Below are 19,644 nucleotides of genomic sequence, written 5' to 3' on the forward strand. Positions count from 1 at the left end.
AGGTTAAAATACATGTTAAATTACGATTAAGTTGATATCGTATCGAATCACCAAAGCCATTTGATGCCAACAGGCACTAACAGTTTCGAGGTGTCTATATCAACAATAGTGCAATGCAAGAATAAATGTTATCAAGAACTGAAAGTCGAATATTCACAGTTTTAGGCTCAGCTGAGTCTACATTGAAGCTATCATTACTCCCGATATTATTTGAGCCTGGTGTTGTTCCGTCAAGAAGAATTGTTTGAAGAATTGTCAAGAAGATTAATAGCACGCTGCTATTGCTAATTCGAATTCATACAAAAGTTGTCAAACCTGCTATCGAGGTAAGGTCTACACAGCAATTATAATCCCTGGCAACTAAATCAACGGCATCAACTGCATAACTTGGACACCCGTTGGCCTGTGCTTCACCCTAGTTTCTTAGCGTACCGTTACGAGACAATGGAGAATTTGAAAGTGTCTGAACTTAAAATGATGCTGAAGGCACGCGGTCTTAGCTGTAAAGGAAACAAGGCCACGCTTGTAAATAGATTGGTAAATGTGCTAGGAGCGCGGAATACGTTAGATGCCGAGCCATGTTTGGAAAATAGTGCAGTTCATCCCGATGACAGTGTGTCCCGTGTTGAGTCCCCGTCTGCTTCTGTGTCTCCTTCCAATGTTAAGTCTGAGTTAAGGCGCGCAGAGGAGGCAGCCGATAGAGCCGCTCTCATCGAAAGATTAAAGTCCTTAAAAGAAAAACAGCTCATTGAGAGTCAAATCGCTGAACTTAGACGTGGACAGGAGCTGCTGGAAATTCAGGCGACTTTAAATGAATTAACTGCTAGAGAGCAGGCGTTAAAGACGTATAGAAATGATGATGATGTAAGCCCATTACCAGCGAGCTTTCATTCGTTACCCTCACATGAGACGGAAACTCCTCGCATCTCTCACTCTCACGCTAACCCTACACTCCAGTACGTCCCAAACTTGCGGCCGGATATATCTCAGCAAGCACCACCCGCGTTTAGTCGCCGCGCTCATGAAGGCACATCTGCTGCTTTAATAACCGAAAGAGAAAGGACGGCAGCGTTGATGCGTCTGCCTCCGATCGAAATCAAGAAATTTGGGGGTGATACCACTCAGTTCGCTCAGTTTATTCGATGTTTCGAAATGAAGATCGCTTCTAAATTGGATGATGACAGTGAAAAGTTATATTACCTGGAACAAAACATAATTCCGGGAAGTAAGCCGCACAGTATTGTTGAGAGCTGCATGTATCTTGAAGACGGGTATCAACATGCGATGCAGATTTTGCACAAGAGGTATGGCCAGCCTAGCACAATCGCAGCTGCCTTTATTGATAGAATAAGTAGCCAGGAACAGCTCAATGCAGAAAATGGAGAAGAGCTGGACCAGTTCTCGTTGTTGCTCCTCAGTTGTAAGAATGCACTAGGAAGCTCGTGCAGCTTCATGAATGATCCTCGAACCCTGCGTACTATTACAAGGAAGCTACCGGTACCACTCCTGAGTAGATGGCGACGTCGTGTAGACGATTTGGAAGAGTATCAGGGGCGGCCAGCAGTCTTCGAAGACCTGGTTGAATTTGTAGCACGAGAAGCCAGAATAGCCACAAACGCTTCGTTTGGACAACATATGTATAGCAGCCGTGAAGGAGCAAGTGCAAAGCAGAACGAAGGGGAATTATTTTCCCAAAGTTATCAGAAACCTTTAGTTGCGGCGACGCGCACCCAGTCTCAGAATGACAGCGGGTGTCTGTTTTGCGGGGAGAAAACGCATAATGTTACGGAGTGTAACAGGCTGAACAGCGTCCCATTTGAAGAGAGAAAACAATTTGAAAAACATTTGAAGATGAAAAATGCTTTATGCTTTGGGTGCCTCCGTAGAGGCCATAGACGTTCATTTTGTCGCAGACCAGTGAGCTGCCAGCTATGTAACCGAAATCATCCGACGGCGCTGCATGATCGCACTTTAGAAGATCGGCAAACGCTGCTTAAACAGCCGCCTTTGCCAGAGGATACAAACACAGCCAATGCGACCACTTGCCGTGTCGCAGCAGACGAACTCAAAAGGGGTGCTATGCTGCCGTTGGTGGCTGTGAAGATCAAAAGCTCTTCGGGACAATACACTACATACGCCTTCCTAGACAGTGGTTCAACGCATTCGTTTATAGCGACGTCATTATTGCGCCTGCTCGGTATGGAGCACCGTCCCGGTCGGCAGCTGTCGCTGACCACGGTGCATGGTGCCGCTTCTATCCCGACTCAGATAGCAGAGGGGTTGTCCATTACTGACCTCCAGGGCTTCAATACTTTGCAGCTGCCACCCCTCTACACTCTGCCAAGTATTCCCGTTGACTCTGGTCATTTCCCTAAGGTTGCAGATGTTGAAAGGTGGGAACACTTACGAGGCATTGATCTCCCAGATTCTAATGTATCAGAAGTCGGTTTGTTATTGGGAGCCAATGCATATTTAGCAATGGAACCACTGAGGGTTATACCAAGCATAAATAACAGTCCGTATGCAATACTCACAAGATTTGGATGGATAGTATGTGGAATAAATCAGACGGAAGGTCAGACGGCAAACACCGCGATCTTCAAGACAAACGTAACCGCGAGCACAACGCTAGAAGAAATGGTAAAATCTCTATACAACCACGAATATGAAGAAAGCCTTCACTGTACCAGGAGAGGTTTGTCTGCAGAAGATCGGTTGTGGCTCCAAAGAGTCAATACTTCGATTGAACATGACGGCCATCACTACAGTATTACTTTACCACTGACTGAAGAAAGTTTGGTTTTACCGAACAATATCTCAATTGCAAGATCGCGGTTAAACAAGTTAAAATTCAGATTGGAAAGAAACAAACTGTTCGCTTTCGATTACATGTCGTATGTGGACACAATGATACAGAAAGGATTTGCAGAACGTGTTCCAGAAGGAAGTGAAAATAGAAACGATGGTAGGGTGTGGTACCTGCCTCACCATGCCGTTTATCACTCGCACAAACCCGACAAAATACGGGTGGTTTTTGACTGTGCCGCTCAATTTCAGGGCATATCACTGAACGATTGCTTGCTTCAGGGCCCAGACCAAACCAACACACTTCTAGATGTGCTTCTACGTTTCCGATTAGAGCCAATCGCCTTTATAGCTGACATAGAGGGCATGTTTAATCAAGTAAATGTTCACGAGTCAGACAGAGATTTACTCAGGTTCCTCTGGTGGCGAGATGGAAACACGTCAAACGAATTACAACAGTTCAGAATGAAGGTGCATATTTTTGGCGCCAAGTCGTCTCCTGCCGTTGCTTGCTATGCACTCAGGCGAACAGCCGAAGATAACAAAACTCATTTTTCCGAAGAAGTCGTAAGCACAATACGACACAATTTTTATGTTGATGATGTACTGAAGTCATCTCCCGACGAGCAGACAGCTATTGGTCTAGCTCATGAGCTCAAGGAGTTATGTAGCAAGGGTGGCTTTAATCTTACAAAATTCTCGAGCAACAGCCGGACGGTGGTCAATTCTATCGCATCGGATGACAGGTCCAAGAAACTTAGAAAAGCTTTGATTGAAAATGAGCATCACCCCGATGAACTGGCACTTGGTATAATATGGAAAACTGAGGAAGATGATTTGTCTGTTTCCTTAGACATGTCGAGTCTCACTTCAAGGTCAAAGACCAGGCGAGGCCTATTGTCCGCTGTCAGCTCACTCTATGATCCGTTGGGCATGATTGCCCCGACTATTCTACAAGGAAAAAGAATCCTCCAAGATCTTGCCAGAAAACAGGTTAACTGGGATGGGGAAATCCCGGAAGAAGAGCAGAAAAGGTGGGTAGCATGGCTGATGAATGTTTCTAAAACAAGTCTCATATCGATCCCGCGCTGCATTAAGCCAACAACTTTTGGAAGCATCGTATCGTGCGAGCTGCATCACTTCGCTGATGCCAGCGAGTGGGCATATGGCACTGTCTCTTACGTCCGTATTGTTGATACAGCGGGGAATATCCATTGCTCATTTCTGAAGGGAAAGGCACATTTAGCTCCACTGAAGACTGTGACCATCCCCCGTCTCGAGTTGATGGCGGCCGTCACGGCTGTAAGAATCAGTGCATTACTCTCTGATGCGATTATTTATGCAGGGTCACCTTGTAAGGTCACTCAGGAGCTATTCTGGACGGATAGCACGACAGTCTTGCGCTATATCTCGAACAGGAAAACACGATTCCACACCTTCGTGGCTAACAGGTTAGCTATTATCCACGACGGGTCTACTCAAGAGCAGTGGATGTTCGTACCAAGTGCTCTAAACCCCGCCGATGATGTTTCAAGGGGTGAACAAAGTGATCGGTGGTTGACAGGACCAGAATTCTTGTGGAAGTCGAGAAAGGACTGGCCCAAAAAACCTTCAGCTCTACTGGAGTTAAAGGAAGACGACCCAGAACTTAAAGTTTTAGTGAGTTCTATTGGTGTGAGCAATGATCTTCTGAGGGACGAAACAAACGTGAAACATACATTAAGTGACCCGATTGAAAAGCTTCTCAAGCATTACAGCGATCGAAGAAGGCTCATTCGTGCGGTAGCTTGGATCCTCAAGGTAAAGAAGCTTCTAAAATCGCGCATTGTACACGGGGAGGGCCCCTCCTCACGCTTAACGAACTCGGATCTTACGATAGCTGAGGAAGAAATCATCAGATATGTTCAGACTAACGCATTTGTTCAAGACTTTACTCAACTTCGCGCGGGAAATCATGTCCGTGCATCAAGCACCCTGCACAAGTTGGATCCATTCCTCAAAAATGGATTGTTGCGAGTTGGAGGACGTTTGCAGAACGCTGACCTGACCTACAACGCTAAACACCCGGTCATTTTGCCTTCTCGCAGCAGTTACACTGAGATGCTTGTGCACGACACTCATAGACTTTCTGGGCACGCTGGTAGGCAGCATGTTCTTGCTGATTTGCGGAAGAACTTTTGGATTCTCAAAGCGAATGCCACGGTTAGAAGGATGTTGAAATCGTGCGTATTCTGCCAGAAGAAATTTCATCCAGTTGAAGTGCAAAAATGCGCAAACTTGCCAGAAGACAGGGTAATGGCTTTGGAAAAGGCATTCACAAGAACGGGTGTCGACTACTTTGGGCCATTTTATGTGCGACATGGTCGGGGCCAGATTAAGCGTTATGGCGTGCTCTTTACCTGTTTATCCATACGAGCCGTGCACCTTGAAGTAGCTGATGATCTGTCTGCCGACTCTTTTATTTGCGCCCTAAAAAGATTTGTTTGCAGGAGAGGTCACGTCAAGGTTTTACGTTCGGATAGGGGCACAAACTTTGTGGGAGCCAATAATGAGTTACAGCGAGAACTGCACAGACAAGAGCAAAACGAAGACTGGATCCACTACAAGGCGCTGACAATGGAAATCGACTGGATATACAATGTGGGAGGAGCGTCCCATCATGGAGGTGCGTGGGAAAGGCAAATTAGAACGATCCGGAGACTTCTCGAGACCGTGATCAATGGAGCGATGAAGGATGAAACGTTGCAGACGATTATGTGCGAGGTCGAATCCATCATAAACAACAGACCATTGACGCCAGTTTCAGCCGACTCATGTGACATTCCACCACTTACCCCTAACCACATTCTGCTCGCTGGCAATGGGTATGATTTAGTCCCCACCAACTTATTTGATAGGTCTGACTGCGATAGTCGTAAACGGTGGAAACAGGCTGCGTATTACGCTAGTATGTTTTGGACACGCTGGCGAACAGAGTACTTGCCGTTACTACAAGAAAGACCCAGTGAGACAGCTAAAGATAGGCCAAATGTTGGAGTGGGCGATGTGGTGCTGCTTGTAGATGATGATGTACCTCGAGGCCAGTGGCCGCTAGGTAGAGTGTTAGGGGTGAAGCACAGCGCCGATGGGCTGGTTCGTACCGTCAAGCTGAAGGTCAGGGGCACGACCTTCGAGCGCCCAGTGACGAAGCTTGTGAAGATACAAACAAGAAGTTGTTGAAACCTCATAGATGTTTCAAGGGGAGGGTGTTGGTGCAGCAAAACCAAGAGTCACAATTGCATAAAATCCAGGGCCCGACGGCTTTGCAGCGATAACCGCTCGTGAAAATTTAAATGACAAGTTTAACGAATTTAGGTAGACTCGAGAGACAAAAAGGAGAGAAAGAAAATTTTTGAAATGGCTTGAATGGCAAACCTCGAAACGATAAATATAATATAGGAAACGAAACAAATGAAGAAACACTAAGAACCGCGAAGTAAAACGAAGAAATCAGAAGAATAACGAAACGAAATGAAAAGTGATTAGTAAATCATGACGGTGTATTGACATGGAAATCACTTGCGAGGTTAAAATACATGTTAAATTACGATTAAGTTGATATCGTATCGAATCACCAAAGCCATTTGATGCCAACAGGCACTAACACCCCCTCTACCCCCCTATTGACATTTTTTAATTTTTATTTTTTTAGAAATGTAGATCACGTTGAGCGAAATCGAATGCCGTTTGAATTTTGAAAATCGGCCCGTTAGATCTCGAGATATCAAGGGGGGTCGTAAACAGCCCCCCCCCCCCTGCCACTAATAGGGGTAGCCAGGAGCCTGCCACTAATAGGGTTAATGCTATTTCAAAAAATGAAAACCCTAACCGATGTGTGTGAACGGGGAGAGGTGAATGGTTGGACTCTCGTTGCCTCGGAAGTCGGAAATTACTGGATTGATTTAAAAATTCAAACGGCAATCATCCGATAACTACCAGGTTAACACATATGCTTATTGACATCGATGACGTCATTTACCAGGTAAAAGAGATTAGTTTACCTTTTGCAAGACTTCTACCGACAAAAATTTATGACGGTGATGAAAACCAATTTATTATTTTCTGTTGATAGTGTGCTTTTTCTAATCCTCGCCAGGCCAGAACTATCGCTTTCTGTAAGTGGCCCAAGCCTTGGGGGGGGGGGATCTTACCACCGTTTGGCCTCTATAGCCGTCGCCCCGTTGGGGGGGGGGCAATTTGGCCCCCCTGTGGTTTTTCCTGAAAAGCAAAAAACGGCGGCGCGCAGCGCCGCCAAATTTTCAGTACCTTCCCAGGCATCAATTTGACACCTTCACAACAAATTTCAAGTCTTAGGTCACCTTAGGTCAGGAGTTATTGATTTCAAACTGAGGTCATGTTCGAGCAAAAATGAGCAAAATACGTGCAATCTTGAAACGCTCACCAAATCTACAGTTACCAAGCAATTTCAAAGTTCTTTATATGGTCCAGTAGGTAGACAAAAAGCGGCGCTACAAAACTGTCTTCTCGGATTTTCAAAATTATGGGTTTTTACCCCCAAATATTCAAAAACATTATTTTTTTAGAAAAATTAAAAATTCCAAATTCCAAATAAAATTCCGAATTTCGAAAAAAAAGGAGTATATGTGATAGTCCCTGCGCTCTTCTATATACCTAACAAATTTCAGATCGATATCTCGTTTTTTGGCCAAGTTATAGCGAAAAAACTGTTCAAAAATGATGACGTCAAATTTTTGAACTCAATTTTTAGCGATTCTAGACCACATACGGCAAAACAAAGACCACCATGACGAGCTGCATCGAATCGATACCCGTTTTATGCAAACATATCAACTTGGAAATTTGACCTAATTTGACCTGGCCTTGACCTGACCTTCACCAGAACATAATCTGAACTGACCCCAAAGGCTGCCTGACCCACATAATCGTATTTGACATAAAATTGACCATAATACATGCATCACATGATATTTTCAAATTGTGGCCCTCAGTGACCTGACCTCTGTGACCTGACCTGGTATCAGTGACCCCAAATAGCAAAATATCTCTTTGAAGAACATTTCCCCATCGATTATTTTCAATGAAATGAATTTTACTCGATTTTACAACGCATTTCTTCAAATGCCTGTAAACGGTGAAAATTCGACCTTTGACCTAACCTGTGACGTCATCGGTTTGACCTAGGTCAATAAAATTGGGTCACAAGGTAGTTAGTTCCCTGATAAGGCTATCCAACACCGTTTGCCGCTTGTCGCTAGGTTGCGTGGTTCTCGAGATCTTAGGGGGGGGGCAAATTGCCCCCCCCCCCCCCAACAGGGCGCGTTGCTCGGCAGAGCCCAACGGGGCGAACACGATGCTGCCAAAATCGCGGCTCTGCGGCCGTTTTTTGCGAAGTTATTCACCAAAAACTGAACCGTACCTTGGGGCACTTGACCTGACCTCAGAGGTCACCGGTTGACCTAGGACCTTAAAATCGGCTACCAATCTCTGCGTCTCGTAACGGCGCACACGCTCGTTTTTTCCGCGACGCGCTAGCTCCACCAGGGGCGAAACGGCGAGGGGGGTCGTACCAGCCCCCCCCCCTCGGCCGGCGCGTATGTAGAAAACCAATAGGTCCGGCGAGGGTTAAGGTGACCTTGTGGTGTTTAGCTTAGATAAAGGTCAGGTCGCAGCCGTTCAGGTCGCGAAGTTTGTTGAATGGGGTCATGTTACATATCATTTGATCTGGCAGCTCATTATGAGTCCAGATCAGTTCATTCTTTTCCTGTAGGCCTTTTTGTGGTCCACTCACTGGTGACCAGTAACCGCTGAAACACTGGTCTACAGTTCACTCAAACACAGGTCTACAGGTGTACAGACATGGGTGGAGAATGTTTGAAAAAGTTACCCCGGCCGGCGACCGATAGTCGGAAAGACGATATATGCTCACGTTGTTGTCAACGGTCATCATAAACAAACCCCTATTCTGACTCATGGGAATGGAATAATGGATGTAGTGTTTGTTCAAGGATGAGCGTCGTATCCGACATAGTACCATTCATAACTTTGTTGGCGATGACTGAAAAGGCGATTTTCTCTTAAGTGATTTTTTTACAATAGACTTATGCAATATCGCACCACATACAAACCATATCATAAGCCATTATGAGTAAATGTTGCGTTTTCAGCTTTTATTGTCTCAAAATAGCTACAAAAAATGACATCTCACCTCGTACGAGCTTTACAGAGACAATTGAACGTTCGAACCAAAACACTAAAATGGGTGCCCATGCCCAGTACTGCCCACGTATCCCGGTTACAAAATTCCGAGCTCGAAGCGTGACGGACGCTCGGTGTTTATGAGCATCCTGACGGCTACGCCGTAGTGACGGTATGGTTGCGATTGGTGGCAGGCCAGTCGAAGACACTGAGGTCAAGCAGTGGGTCTGATAAAGTGCGCCGAAGGCGCGCGCCAAATTTTCGAAGCTGAACACGGTTTGAGAGCAATCTTGGCATTAGCGACCACACACGGGTCCTAGGGTTGGAGATTATGGTAAGTTAAGGAAATGCCTACCTGATTTGCAATAATACGCCCATGGCCGTCAACATCCGAAGAACGACGGTTTTCTTTCCTCGTATGGCGACAGCTTTTAGGATTTATAAGAGTGAAAAAGTTACCCCGGCCGCGCCGGGGTAGGCTGAAAGTTACCCCGGCCACGGCCGGGGTGGCCGGGGCAGGTTCTCCACCCATGTGTACAGTTCAAGAAAATGATGTTGGTGTAGCATCACGTCTGGCCGGTCTGCCAATACCTTTGAACCGTTTATTCTTTGCGTGCAAAGAATGATGTGCAGCATTAGGCATGCTCCAGGTTTAGTGACTTAACTTTTGTTGTCGTTTTGTGTCATTGTTTTTTGTAGGCATCGGAGAGGATGGAGAAAGGGTGTTTCGGCTTTTCTCCACTATGACGCTTGTCAAAGCCGAAATGACGACCATATGTACGTGTGACGGTGTGGTAAAGTGTAGGGCGTGCTGAAACAAACTAAACCGAATATTGAGAAACAATGGAGCAGGCTGAAGCGAGACGAAACGAACTGACATGAACTGAAGCAAAGCAAAACCATCTCAACGTCCTGAAATGAATTAAAACGAACAAATACGAACTGAAACAAACTACATCAAACTGAAGCGAACTCCAAGGAACTGAAACCACGAATTGAAACGAACTGAAACATTGAAACGAGCTGAATGGAGACATAATTAAGTGCAACGAATTAAAAACACTAACACCAACCGAAGCTAACTGGGCGTGTCGAAAGAAGACACGAATGGAGCGTTCTTTGCGCGTATACATAGGATGCGGGGCTGGACATCAGGCTAGAGGCGCGTTTTCTATACCGCGCGGCCCACCGTGCGGCCCTCTCTGTGCGGCTAGTTATCGGGCCTGGCTGGAACGTTTCTCTGACGGCGGTGCTAAAAAATAGAAACTGTCTCGGCGCTGGCCGCCGGCAGTATTGGCCAATTAGCTCGACTAGAGAGTGGTATCGGCGGGCAGCTGGCCGCCCAGCGGCTGTCTGAGACGATTGGCCGCCGCGCGGCGCCGACGCGACTCCTGACTGCGGTTTGCCTGAGAGCCCGACGCCGGCGACGCGTCGCTGGAAGCAGGGAAAGGCGGCAGTGTGAGGAGAAACCGACACCGGGCTGGGCTCGGCTCCGTGACGGCGCCGCGGACAGGGCTCTGTGCCGTGACGGTGCCCGTGACTCGTGAGCCGAGTCCGGTAGCGGGGCTGGTGGTCCGGCGGTCCGGAGACTGTGATTGGGAAGGGAAAGGTGGGAAATGGAGTGTCTGAAGCTTTGTTTGTAATGATGTGTTTCGATTTAGTTATCGGTGCTCGGCCAGCTACCAGTCAAATAAAATTATCCTCCTTTCAAATAATGGTCTTTTTTGTTAAAAACATATCTTTCGTCATCTGAAGGATACATTTCAAAGGATGAGTCTCTATTTTCCTTGAAATCTATTCGGTTTTAATAAAACATCAACCATGTTTCAACAGCTAGTCAGTTGAGTGGGGCCACTAGACGCTCTCTCTCCTCGTCGACCGTCTGCCCTGCTGCAGTGCGAGTGTGGGCCGCTGCTCTGCAGTGTTCAGGGGGCGTGACACGATGTGTGACCGGCACGGCGGCCGGCGGGGCGGGGCGGGGCGGCGGCCCGGGTCGGCCGGGAAAGTGGGTGGGCGCGGCGGAGAAGGCGGCGAGGGGAGAGAGAAACCCGGATCTGGTGTGGAGCGATCCATCAGGCGCCATGGGAGGCGGCCGGGGTACCGCAGGGAAGCGTCTCCTCCGTCTGGCCGCTGACGCAACGCGACGGCAAAGAGAAACCGACCGCTGTTACGACGCCACATGGAAAGGGCGGAACTGGCGGGCGGGACACCGATTTCTTTTCGGCTAAAATTTCTGACGATTAGGTAGTACACATTCGCTCGAAAGTATAGTGATCAAGTTATTCTTTTTCTTTTTGTTTTTGTAGTAAAATAAACTCAGAAACACATAAGCGAGGAATAAATGTCAAACAGTGTTGCGATCACAAATGTATCATCATAATGTGTTTAGTTCTTCCAAGCCATTCTAGTGATTGTAGCGTTTTCATCATTCCTTCCTGTCTCCTGTCTATATGTTGTCTACTTTGTAACATCCTTAGCTAGTGATACCAAGTTCGTATTTGGGATTATGCTGAGCAGTTGTAACAGTGAATATTGTTCACCTCATTGTGTGATCGTCTTCTGGCTTTCGCGTTTTTGCTCATCTGTGAAGTTTGCTCCATGTTGAAAACGCCAATGATCGTATATATGAAGAGGAATTTATTGCCATCCTTCTCGTCTCATTGCGATATCACGTCAATTGTGGTCGAGACGATGCAATAAATAACACACAGTAATATCCGAGTCGTCACTTAGCGTCACACGCGTCCGAGAAAACAGTAACAACAGGCAACAACAAACAATCCCTGTCAGAACGTGAGCAAGAACCACCAAATACTGGTCAACAACTAGTCGGTCACAGTCGCACGTCACGTGGGAGTCGGTGGCGCGTGGATACCCTCCTCTCACTGAGGAGAGCCACGCGCCGGTCCGCGCGGCCGTCGGCGTCCCGGTCCGACCGCCGCGCCGCCCGTCAGAGCTAGTAGCTAATGAGGACTACCTGTTACGAATGCATGAATGCTGCATGACGCGACTGCTACGTCCCTACCGCACACCGCACGGAATGGGTATGAGAATTCGAATGTGTCAGACTACCCGAGTCACACGTCGTATGCGTCCCACCGTCGCTTATGTACACTGTCGCTCGCGGTCACTTGTCCCGTCATTTGTCAACAGCTCAACACACAATGTCTTGTGTCATTTGGCATTCTGTCACTGGTGTCGTATTGTCACATGCGTCAATAAATAACTATCAATAAGTTAACAACAGGCTGGTCAACAGACGTTGGTCGTCGTTCCGCAGGCTCTAGATGGCGTTCGAGCCGTTGTACTTGGTGATGAGGTTCTTGATGCTGAACTGGCAGCCGCTGAACATCTCCTCGCAGGTCTTCTGGCTAGTCCGGCCCTTGTTGGCGGCATCCATGTACTCGTCCAGGAGCATGCGCATCTCCGAGGGCAGGTTCAGCAGCTCCAGGTACTGCAGGTAGCTGTAAAACCAAACACACACCGAGTTAGTACAGATGGCAGAACAGGCGAGCCGACAGATGTCGCCGCCGGCAGTGTGGCAGCTGCCGCCTGCGGCTCTAGACTGCACCGCTATGCACCGTGTAACGGTAGTCCGATTGTGGGCCAGAGGGACAGGCCCGTTGACCCGGTTCGAGGTGCACTAAGTGGACCAGAGGCGCGCGCGGGAAAGCGAGCCAGGCGCGGCCATTAGCCAGCGGCTACCGAGACGGACACTGGGCCGAGCCTATTAGGCCAACCGTGAGCCGTGACCGGTGGTCTGATCGAAATCAGCCCGACTCGCGCCGCCGCACGGGAAACTGACCTCCTTGTGAATGAGGCTGGCGACAACAGCGGCGACACGCTTCCAACAGTTACGCTACTTTACAGATCTCTCGCATTCAAAGAGCGCAGCCATGTGTGGAGCTCTGGCTGGACCGCTGAGGACGGCACGCGACGGGCTGAGGCTCACCTGAAGGCATCGTTCATCTTGCGGGCGGTGGTGCCCCAGGTGTTCTCGTTCTGGTGCAGCTCGCACACGATGCGCTGCTGGCACTCCATCTTGGTGGCGTCGAAGTTGCGGTAGACCTGCGCAGAAGAGGAGAGTGGCGGCGTCAAATCGGCGCGAAATTCGCCAGAAAACCGCGCGAACAAGGCTAAAGCGCGCCAGTCATGTCATGGTCAGATGAGGACTACACGCAGATAGTAACCTTGGCAGTGAAGCGCGCGTGCGTGACGTTGTCTTACCTCCTCCATCATGGCGATCCAGTCCAGGATGGACAGCTTGTCGAAGACGGCCGAGTACGGGTCAGAGGCAGACCTGCAGTGGAACGGGGGCGTCATCAGACGGTGACACGCGTGCTTTGGGAGGTGTTCGTTACGTTACTTTACTGCAGCTAGGAACATAAGAACTTTGAACTTAGCACTTTTTTAAAGCGAAGGATCAAATTTTATCGATTAGCTGAACTGAAACGCACTTCATTGAATAGCTGCCGGTCATGAATGTGTCACCAATAACAGCGAAAAACAAAACGAGGAATTAACACAAAGCAGCTACAACACACAAACAGCAAAAGCAAACTATCGTTAGAAGCAGCCGAAAGCAGAAGCGCTAGGCCGTTGACCAGGTCGCCTTCGGTACAGTGATGTACCAGCCATGCATCCCTCCACCGAGCTAGCTACTGGTACTTCGGATACCACATCGGGTACCTCGTTACCTCGCTGTACTGCTGAAACACAAGGTGTTAGAATATGTCACTCCATGACAAAGGCGTCTTCAGAGGATGGCTGGGGTATGGTACAGGCGGGTCAGGTCAGGCCAGGTCTCGTAGACCTGTCGAGTGCTCTATGGTACACAGAGATGCGACGTCTCCGATGTGCGTCGGTTAGAGTCGCTTGTCCTCTTCAGAGCCCGTCCGGTCGCTGGTTAGCGGTGCATCTTCCGCCGGGTGGCGGTCAGTGATTCGGCGGCAGCCCGAGCTAGCCGAGCTGGCCGAGCTGGCCGAGCTAGCCGAGCGGCGCGAGCGTCCGCTTACCTGCCGATGCCGTTGCCCAGCTTTCCCGTCACCAGGGCGTAGACCAAGTACACTGCCAGCCCGATACCGGCCAGGACGAACACGGCGGCGGCAATCTTAGTGATGACGCAGCCGATGTTTCCCGACGGACAGGTGAAGAGGTGGGCCGGGTTCAGCGTGTGGCCGATGCTCCCAAACAGCCGGGAGGTGTCGTCGGGAGAGGCCGAGGGCGGGGTCGTGGAGTAGATCAGCTGCGGGTACGGGTAGGGGTACGGATACGGGTAAGGAGTCGGGCTGTACGGAGGGTAGGAAGAGTAGACATCGCTGGAGGACAGGGTGGCTGGATCGGCGGGAGGCTGCGAGACGAAGGAGCCTGAAGCGGACGCGGTGCGCCGGTCGGCCGCAGGCTGGGGAAGATCAGGACGCGGGAGCACCCCGGCGCTGGTACCGGACCGAGCCCCCGCCACCGCGCCGACGGCGTCTCCGGCAGTGAACGGTACAGAGGATCCACCGACCGCTGCAGCCATCAGCAGGAGCAGCATCTGTACAACGGCGATCTGGCGGGACATGCTAAGAACAGAAGGCAGACAATCAACGTCGGGCGCCGGGCGAGGCGGCCCCGATCGACGGCAGACCGGCAGAGCAGTCCCCAGGTGCTCAGTTGGTGGGTTAGCTGACAAACAGTAGCTAGCTACTGGAACCAAGCATATGTGCAAGTCGGAGTTTGTACAGCAGATTGCTCTGCAGGGGTTTGTTTGTACAACATGTCAAACTACTTCTGCTGGTCAGCTTCATTTACAGCTGGTCGGTATTGTACAGCGCGTCTCGCCAGCGGGTATGTACAGCATCTGGTCGCTGTACCTGGCCTGGCCGTAGCTCGAGTAGGAGCTGCCACCCGAGTAGCCGCCATCGTAGCCGCCGTGGCCGTGGCCGTAGCCGCCGCCGTAGCCGCCGTAGCCGCCTCCGTAGCCGCCACCGAAGCCGCCGGAGAACTTGCTGCCGATGGAGCTGAGCAGCAGCCAGAAGCCGATACCCAGCAGTGCCAGGGTGGCCAGCAGTCCGAGCGAGGCTAGCACCGAGGAGGCGCTCAACGGGATCAGCGAGCCCGTGGCGTTGAAGAAGAGGAAACGCGGATCGAGCTCGTCGTCGATCGAGTTGGACTCCAGCTCGTACTCGTCATAGGCCCGCGCGGCCGAGACACAGAGCAGGAAAAGGATCGGTAGCCGGTACATGATGCCTGAAAATGAACGGGCTCGTGAGATGTGGTGATCAAGAGTGCGGGAGGGTAGGTATTCACATTGGGGAGGCCTTTGTACATGGGTGCATATTCAAACACACTTGGTTAGTGAGTAGCAAAGCGTTAAACCGACACCAAAGCACTCACCTTGCCCGGCTGCTGCCTGAGATGTAGTCGTAGTCATACTCATACTCATCAGCCCTATCGTAAGCTCCTCGATTGCTGCTGAGTCGTCGGAACAACTCGACTAGGAAGGCGATTACGGCAGGAATAATAAACAGGATGAATGCCGCTGAGAGCAGCGCGAGGATCAGTGAGGGAACGTCGAGAGAGACGTCTGTGAGAGACTGACGAGGTGAGACAGAACTGAGAGACGTGTGACGGGAGAGGTCCACAGGTGAAGAGACCGTCGCCAAGGCAGTGTGAGAGAGATAGCCGGAGGCAACTGAGAGGAAGGTAGATAATGCCCTCATGTTGTGTTGTTTGTCTGTAAGGGTGAAGATAGGTGCTTGTTAGTAAGTGAAGGTTTATGGTGCGCACAAGCGCGGAGAATGAACCGACTCTTGACGTGGTGGTAGAGTGTCTGGAGGTGCAAAACATTGATAGATTTACTTATTAGTTGTTAGTTTTGTTGACAACACTTATTAGCGCAATGAGGCGCTCTGAGGCATGCGGGCAGGATGGATGGAAGAATGAAGGATGTAACCGCTTCTCCTCCGAGCTGACCTGTGGAGTGCTTACCTGTTCCACCTGCGCCCTCTTCGCCCTCCGTCTTTCCCAGGTGCCGCCGGGCCAGAGGGGCGCCGGCGTGTGACAACCATCAGAGTGTGTGTGTGTGCCGCGGGGCGCCTGCCCCGGTACGTACGAGGCGGAACGAGCCGAGTAGCCGGCTGAGCCACCCGAGTAGCCACCCGAGTAGCCACCCGAGTAGCCCGAGTAGCCCGAGTAGCCTGTGTCGACGTCCCCACTCAGAAGGAAAATCAGATATGCGAGCGCAGCTAGCAGCAGGAGACCGGCCAGGCCGGCCAGCAGGGCAGCATATAGCGAGTTCAGGCTGATTGTCAGGCCTGACGTGTTGCCGAGGAAGAACAGCCGCGACTGCACAGTCGGCAGCGTCTCCTCGGCCAGCGCAGCAGCCACAAGCGCACACAGCCACACGCAAACCAACATGCTGTTTGCCATCATCATCTGCAACAGCGCGGGCGGCATGCCGGCGGTGAGGGGACTGGGGCGCGGGCACGTACCGGGCGCTGTAGCCGCTGCTACCGCCGGACCCGTACGACGAGAGGCTACTGTAGCCCGTGTCAGTGTCGCCAGACAGCAGGTAAAGGAGGTAGGCGAGACCGGCCAGCAGGGCCAGGCCTCCCAGAATGGCCAGCAGGCCAGCGTATACTGAGTTGAGGCTGACACTCAGGTTGGAGGTGTTGAAGAGGAACCGCGCGTCTGAGGGGTCCTCCACCTCATAGGGGTCGAGTGCGAACGCCGATGTGCACAGCACAGCGAGGAGCAGGTGGGTCAGCATCTTGCCTTCCTGAAAATAGTGCAGGGCGTTGAGCTTAAGGGCTCTTTACTCTGGTTAACGCCGTAAGGAGGACAAATAGTGAACTTTACGATTAATTGGGGAACTATACCGACAAGGCAAAAAGGATCGATGACCGAGGTCAATCGATGCTCGCCATGTGAAACGTATGATCCTCGTGTAATCTTCATGTAATCTTCGTGTAATCTTCGTGTCAGCTCTTGTCGTAATACTGATGGATATATTTTGCGAATGTGAGTCTGCAGGCCATCACCATGTTGTCGGAAATCTCGTGTATGTACGTGTCTTTCGACCGCAGGGGCCGTCTTACCTGCATGTCAATGTAATCATGTTGTAAAATCTGTAGCATGCACGGCGCGGCGGCCGGGTGCGATGCCGCCGCACCCTGTCCATATTCCCGCCACCACCATGTCGATCTGTATACGTACGCAGCCCTGGCGGAGCCGTAGGAGCTGTAGGACGAGCCGGCGGTGGCGTAGCCCGTCTCCTCAGCCGAGCCGAACAGGAAGAACGAGAGGACGGCCATGAGGAGGCCAACGACCAGCAGGGCCAACAGGCCAGCGGCCAGCGAGGAGAAGGACACGGCCAGGGAGGTGGTGGCGTTCTCGTCAAACAAGAAGCGGGAATCAGCCTCGTCGTAAACATTGGCTACGTCGCTGGCCTGAGCGGCGGCAGCCAGGAGCAACACTCCCACAGCGTAAAGGGTGCGGTTCATTCTGGCGGCCTGCAAGTGCACAACAGATGTTGAGCGGCGCGGCGCTATATACAGTGGCCGATTAGCGGGAGGCCGGCGGCGCCGAGCGGCTCCGCTCGTGGCCAACGGCCGACCGCCGCGACCGACACCGCTAACGGGACGGCGCGCCGGCCGGCCGGCCGGCCGGTGATCGGTTACTGACCCCAGCGCGCTGCCTGACGGCAGGCCGGGGCCGCAGCCGAGCACCGGGCCACCGCCAACCCACTGACTCATTTCTACACACTCCCGAGAGGCGTTCCCGGCGCGGCAGAGGCGGCGGCGAGCGCGACACGACCCGAATCGGGCACGCGCCACGCGTCACTGTCTGCCGCCGCCGCGCCGAAAGTGGAAACGCATGCTCTGAGTGACGTGAAATGGTTCGGTGGATCGGTGAGCGGAGCCGATAGCACGCGCCGGCGGGGTGCTTTGGTGCCTTTACAGCTTTGTACAGCTCTGCACAGCCATGGTACACACAAATAAATAAACACTTATAGAATGAGGAGGCGACACCGTGAAGCGATGTCACGCTCGTGATTTGAATTGAGAATGAAACCAAATACGATACTTTGTAAACTTTTGTAGAATTCAATCAATGACAAAGAACAGAATACCAATAATAATAATCAAGTGCGTTAATTTAAATCAAAGATAAGATGGACTTTATGATATCGAGCTTATAATGAACATTGAGTAAAAATGTAAATGACTAAAAATATCGAAAAGAGCGAGACATTTAGCAGCGAAGCGAGGCGGGCGGCAGCGTGCGCCAGACCAGACAGACCAGACCAGACCAGCAGCAGACCATCGGTCCCAGGCGGTCCTTGACAGTCCCGCCGTGGTCCCTGATGGTCCGGCGGTCGATGGCCGGCCAGAGCGTGACCTCAGGTCAGGTCACCTCCCGGACTGGGTTAGGTCAGGTGACAGTGGGCGCGCCAGGCAGGGCGACGGCTCCGGCGTAAGTACAGAGCGACTGATCAATGACTGCTGCTGGATTACAGAAAAACCGGCCCAACCGGCCCACTGGAGTAGTACGTTAACCAGCTCCCGAGAAACGTCAAGTTCAACCGGTACCGGTATTACAGGCTAGACCAGTTATAAATGACATTGAACTTCTATGCATCAATATTTACGTTGCAACGGTTTTTTGAACCAAAGCAACTGGTAGGAAATGACAGAATTATATAATGCTCTAACATCTTTATTGTTAGAAAATTGATGATATCGCAAGCTTCTGAGATAAGTACAAATTTGACACCAGAGCAAAATTGAATGAATTCTAGGGTTTGAATGGCAAACTGCTGTCAGCAGGCAGTGCAAAACAGATATAAATCAACAGCAAATGATAATATCCATATAGCAGAAGATGCGCAGCACTGATCGGTCCATTCTGAGCTCTCGCCTTCGCCGCTGCCGCCAGCACGTGCCACACCGAGCACCTGAGGTCACCTCACAGTCCGGGCCGGTCACACCACGGTCTCACACCGGTCTTAGCGCCGCCGCCGCCGCTGCCGCTGCCGCTTCCTCGAGACTTGTCGCTCTCACAGTCACCACCGGGCACGTACCTGGTCGGACTAGCCTACTACAGATGGCAAGTGAACTGATGGACTGCTGGAGTCACACTGTGCCTCTCGGTGGCGTGGCGGCCGTTTTATAAGAGGCTGTCGAGCGGCCCGATTCGGCGCAACGGCACCGCCCCCGGCGCGGCGCGCCGACGGCCCGGAGACGCACGCTAACCTACAATCTCACCGCCACGGCCGGCCCTCCGCTCGGCGGCGGCGGTGGCAGAGGCAAAGCTGCCGCCACCGCGACAGGAGCCACTTGGGCAGCTGCCGGACGCTGCAGCCAGGAGCTGACCGATGATATGCTAGAACGGCCGGAGATGCAGGCCTGGCGATTAGGCCTATTGAAGCTTGAAGCCTGCGTCGCTTGAAAATTTGAGAAAATGGGTTACATTTTCGTCGTTATACAAAGAAACTGTCGCCATACATACATATGTACATATATAAAAACGTTGCTATACGTATAAAAACTCTGTACACTAAGATAAGTGTGTGCGTATAGACGGTATCACAACTTCTTGTGTACGATTGAAGCATTTGCAGTTGTCTCGTAACCTTTG

The 19,644-nt window shown here is 51.0% G+C and overlaps 1 protein-coding gene across 3 annotated transcripts; it reads right to left on the reverse strand.

Moving 5' to 3' along the window:
• Positions 1-11,638: 11,638 nt before the first annotated feature.
• LOC122366521 (keratin, type II cytoskeletal 1b-like) lies at positions 11,639-19,393 on the reverse strand. 3 transcript variants are annotated; one of them, XM_043338870.1, is made up of 5 exons: positions 19,088-19,393; positions 17,221-17,516; positions 13,249-13,321; positions 12,974-13,089; positions 11,639-12,485 (listed from the first exon to the last, which is right to left on the reverse strand). In XM_043338870.1, the coding sequence occupies exons 2-5, from the start codon at positions 17,505-17,507 to the stop codon at positions 12,305-12,307; spliced, it is 657 nt and encodes a 218-aa protein (XP_043194805.1). In that variant the 5' UTR covers positions 17,508-17,516; positions 19,088-19,393; the 3' UTR covers positions 11,639-12,304. The 3 variants fall into 3 exon arrangements, with proteins under 3 accessions (XP_043194805.1, XP_043194804.1, XP_043194806.1); XM_043338869.1 differs by lacking the exon at positions 17,221-17,516 and adding an exon at positions 14,877-15,252 and having other exon boundaries at positions 19,088-19,156; XM_043338871.1 differs by lacking the exon at positions 17,221-17,516 and adding an exon at positions 16,497-16,783 and having other exon boundaries at positions 19,088-19,151.
• Positions 19,394-19,644: the final 251 nt, after the last annotated feature.

This window comes from Amphibalanus amphitrite, unplaced genomic scaffold (genome assembly GCF_019059575.1).
Source record: "Amphibalanus amphitrite isolate SeventyFive unplaced genomic scaffold, NRLGWU_Aamphi_draft 000813F_arrow, whole genome shotgun sequence".
Lineage (NCBI taxonomy): Eukaryota > Metazoa > Arthropoda > Thecostraca > Balanomorpha > Balanidae > Amphibalanus > Amphibalanus amphitrite.

Excerpts from the sequence above, each read along its gene's own strand:
- LOC122366521 (XM_043338869.1), bottom strand. The coding sequence starts at position 15,247 with ATGTACCGGCTACCGATCCTTTTCCTGCTCTGTGTCTCGGCCGCGCGG. Across the intron at positions 13,322-14,876 it reads TCGAGCTACGGCCAGGCCAG|GTCTGCCTCTGACCCGTACT; the intron begins GTACAGCGACCA and ends GTTCCACTGCAG. Across the intron at positions 13,090-13,248 it reads GGATCGCCATGATGGAGGAG|GTCTACCGCAACTTCGACGC; the intron begins GTAAGACAACGT and ends TCTTCTGCGCAG.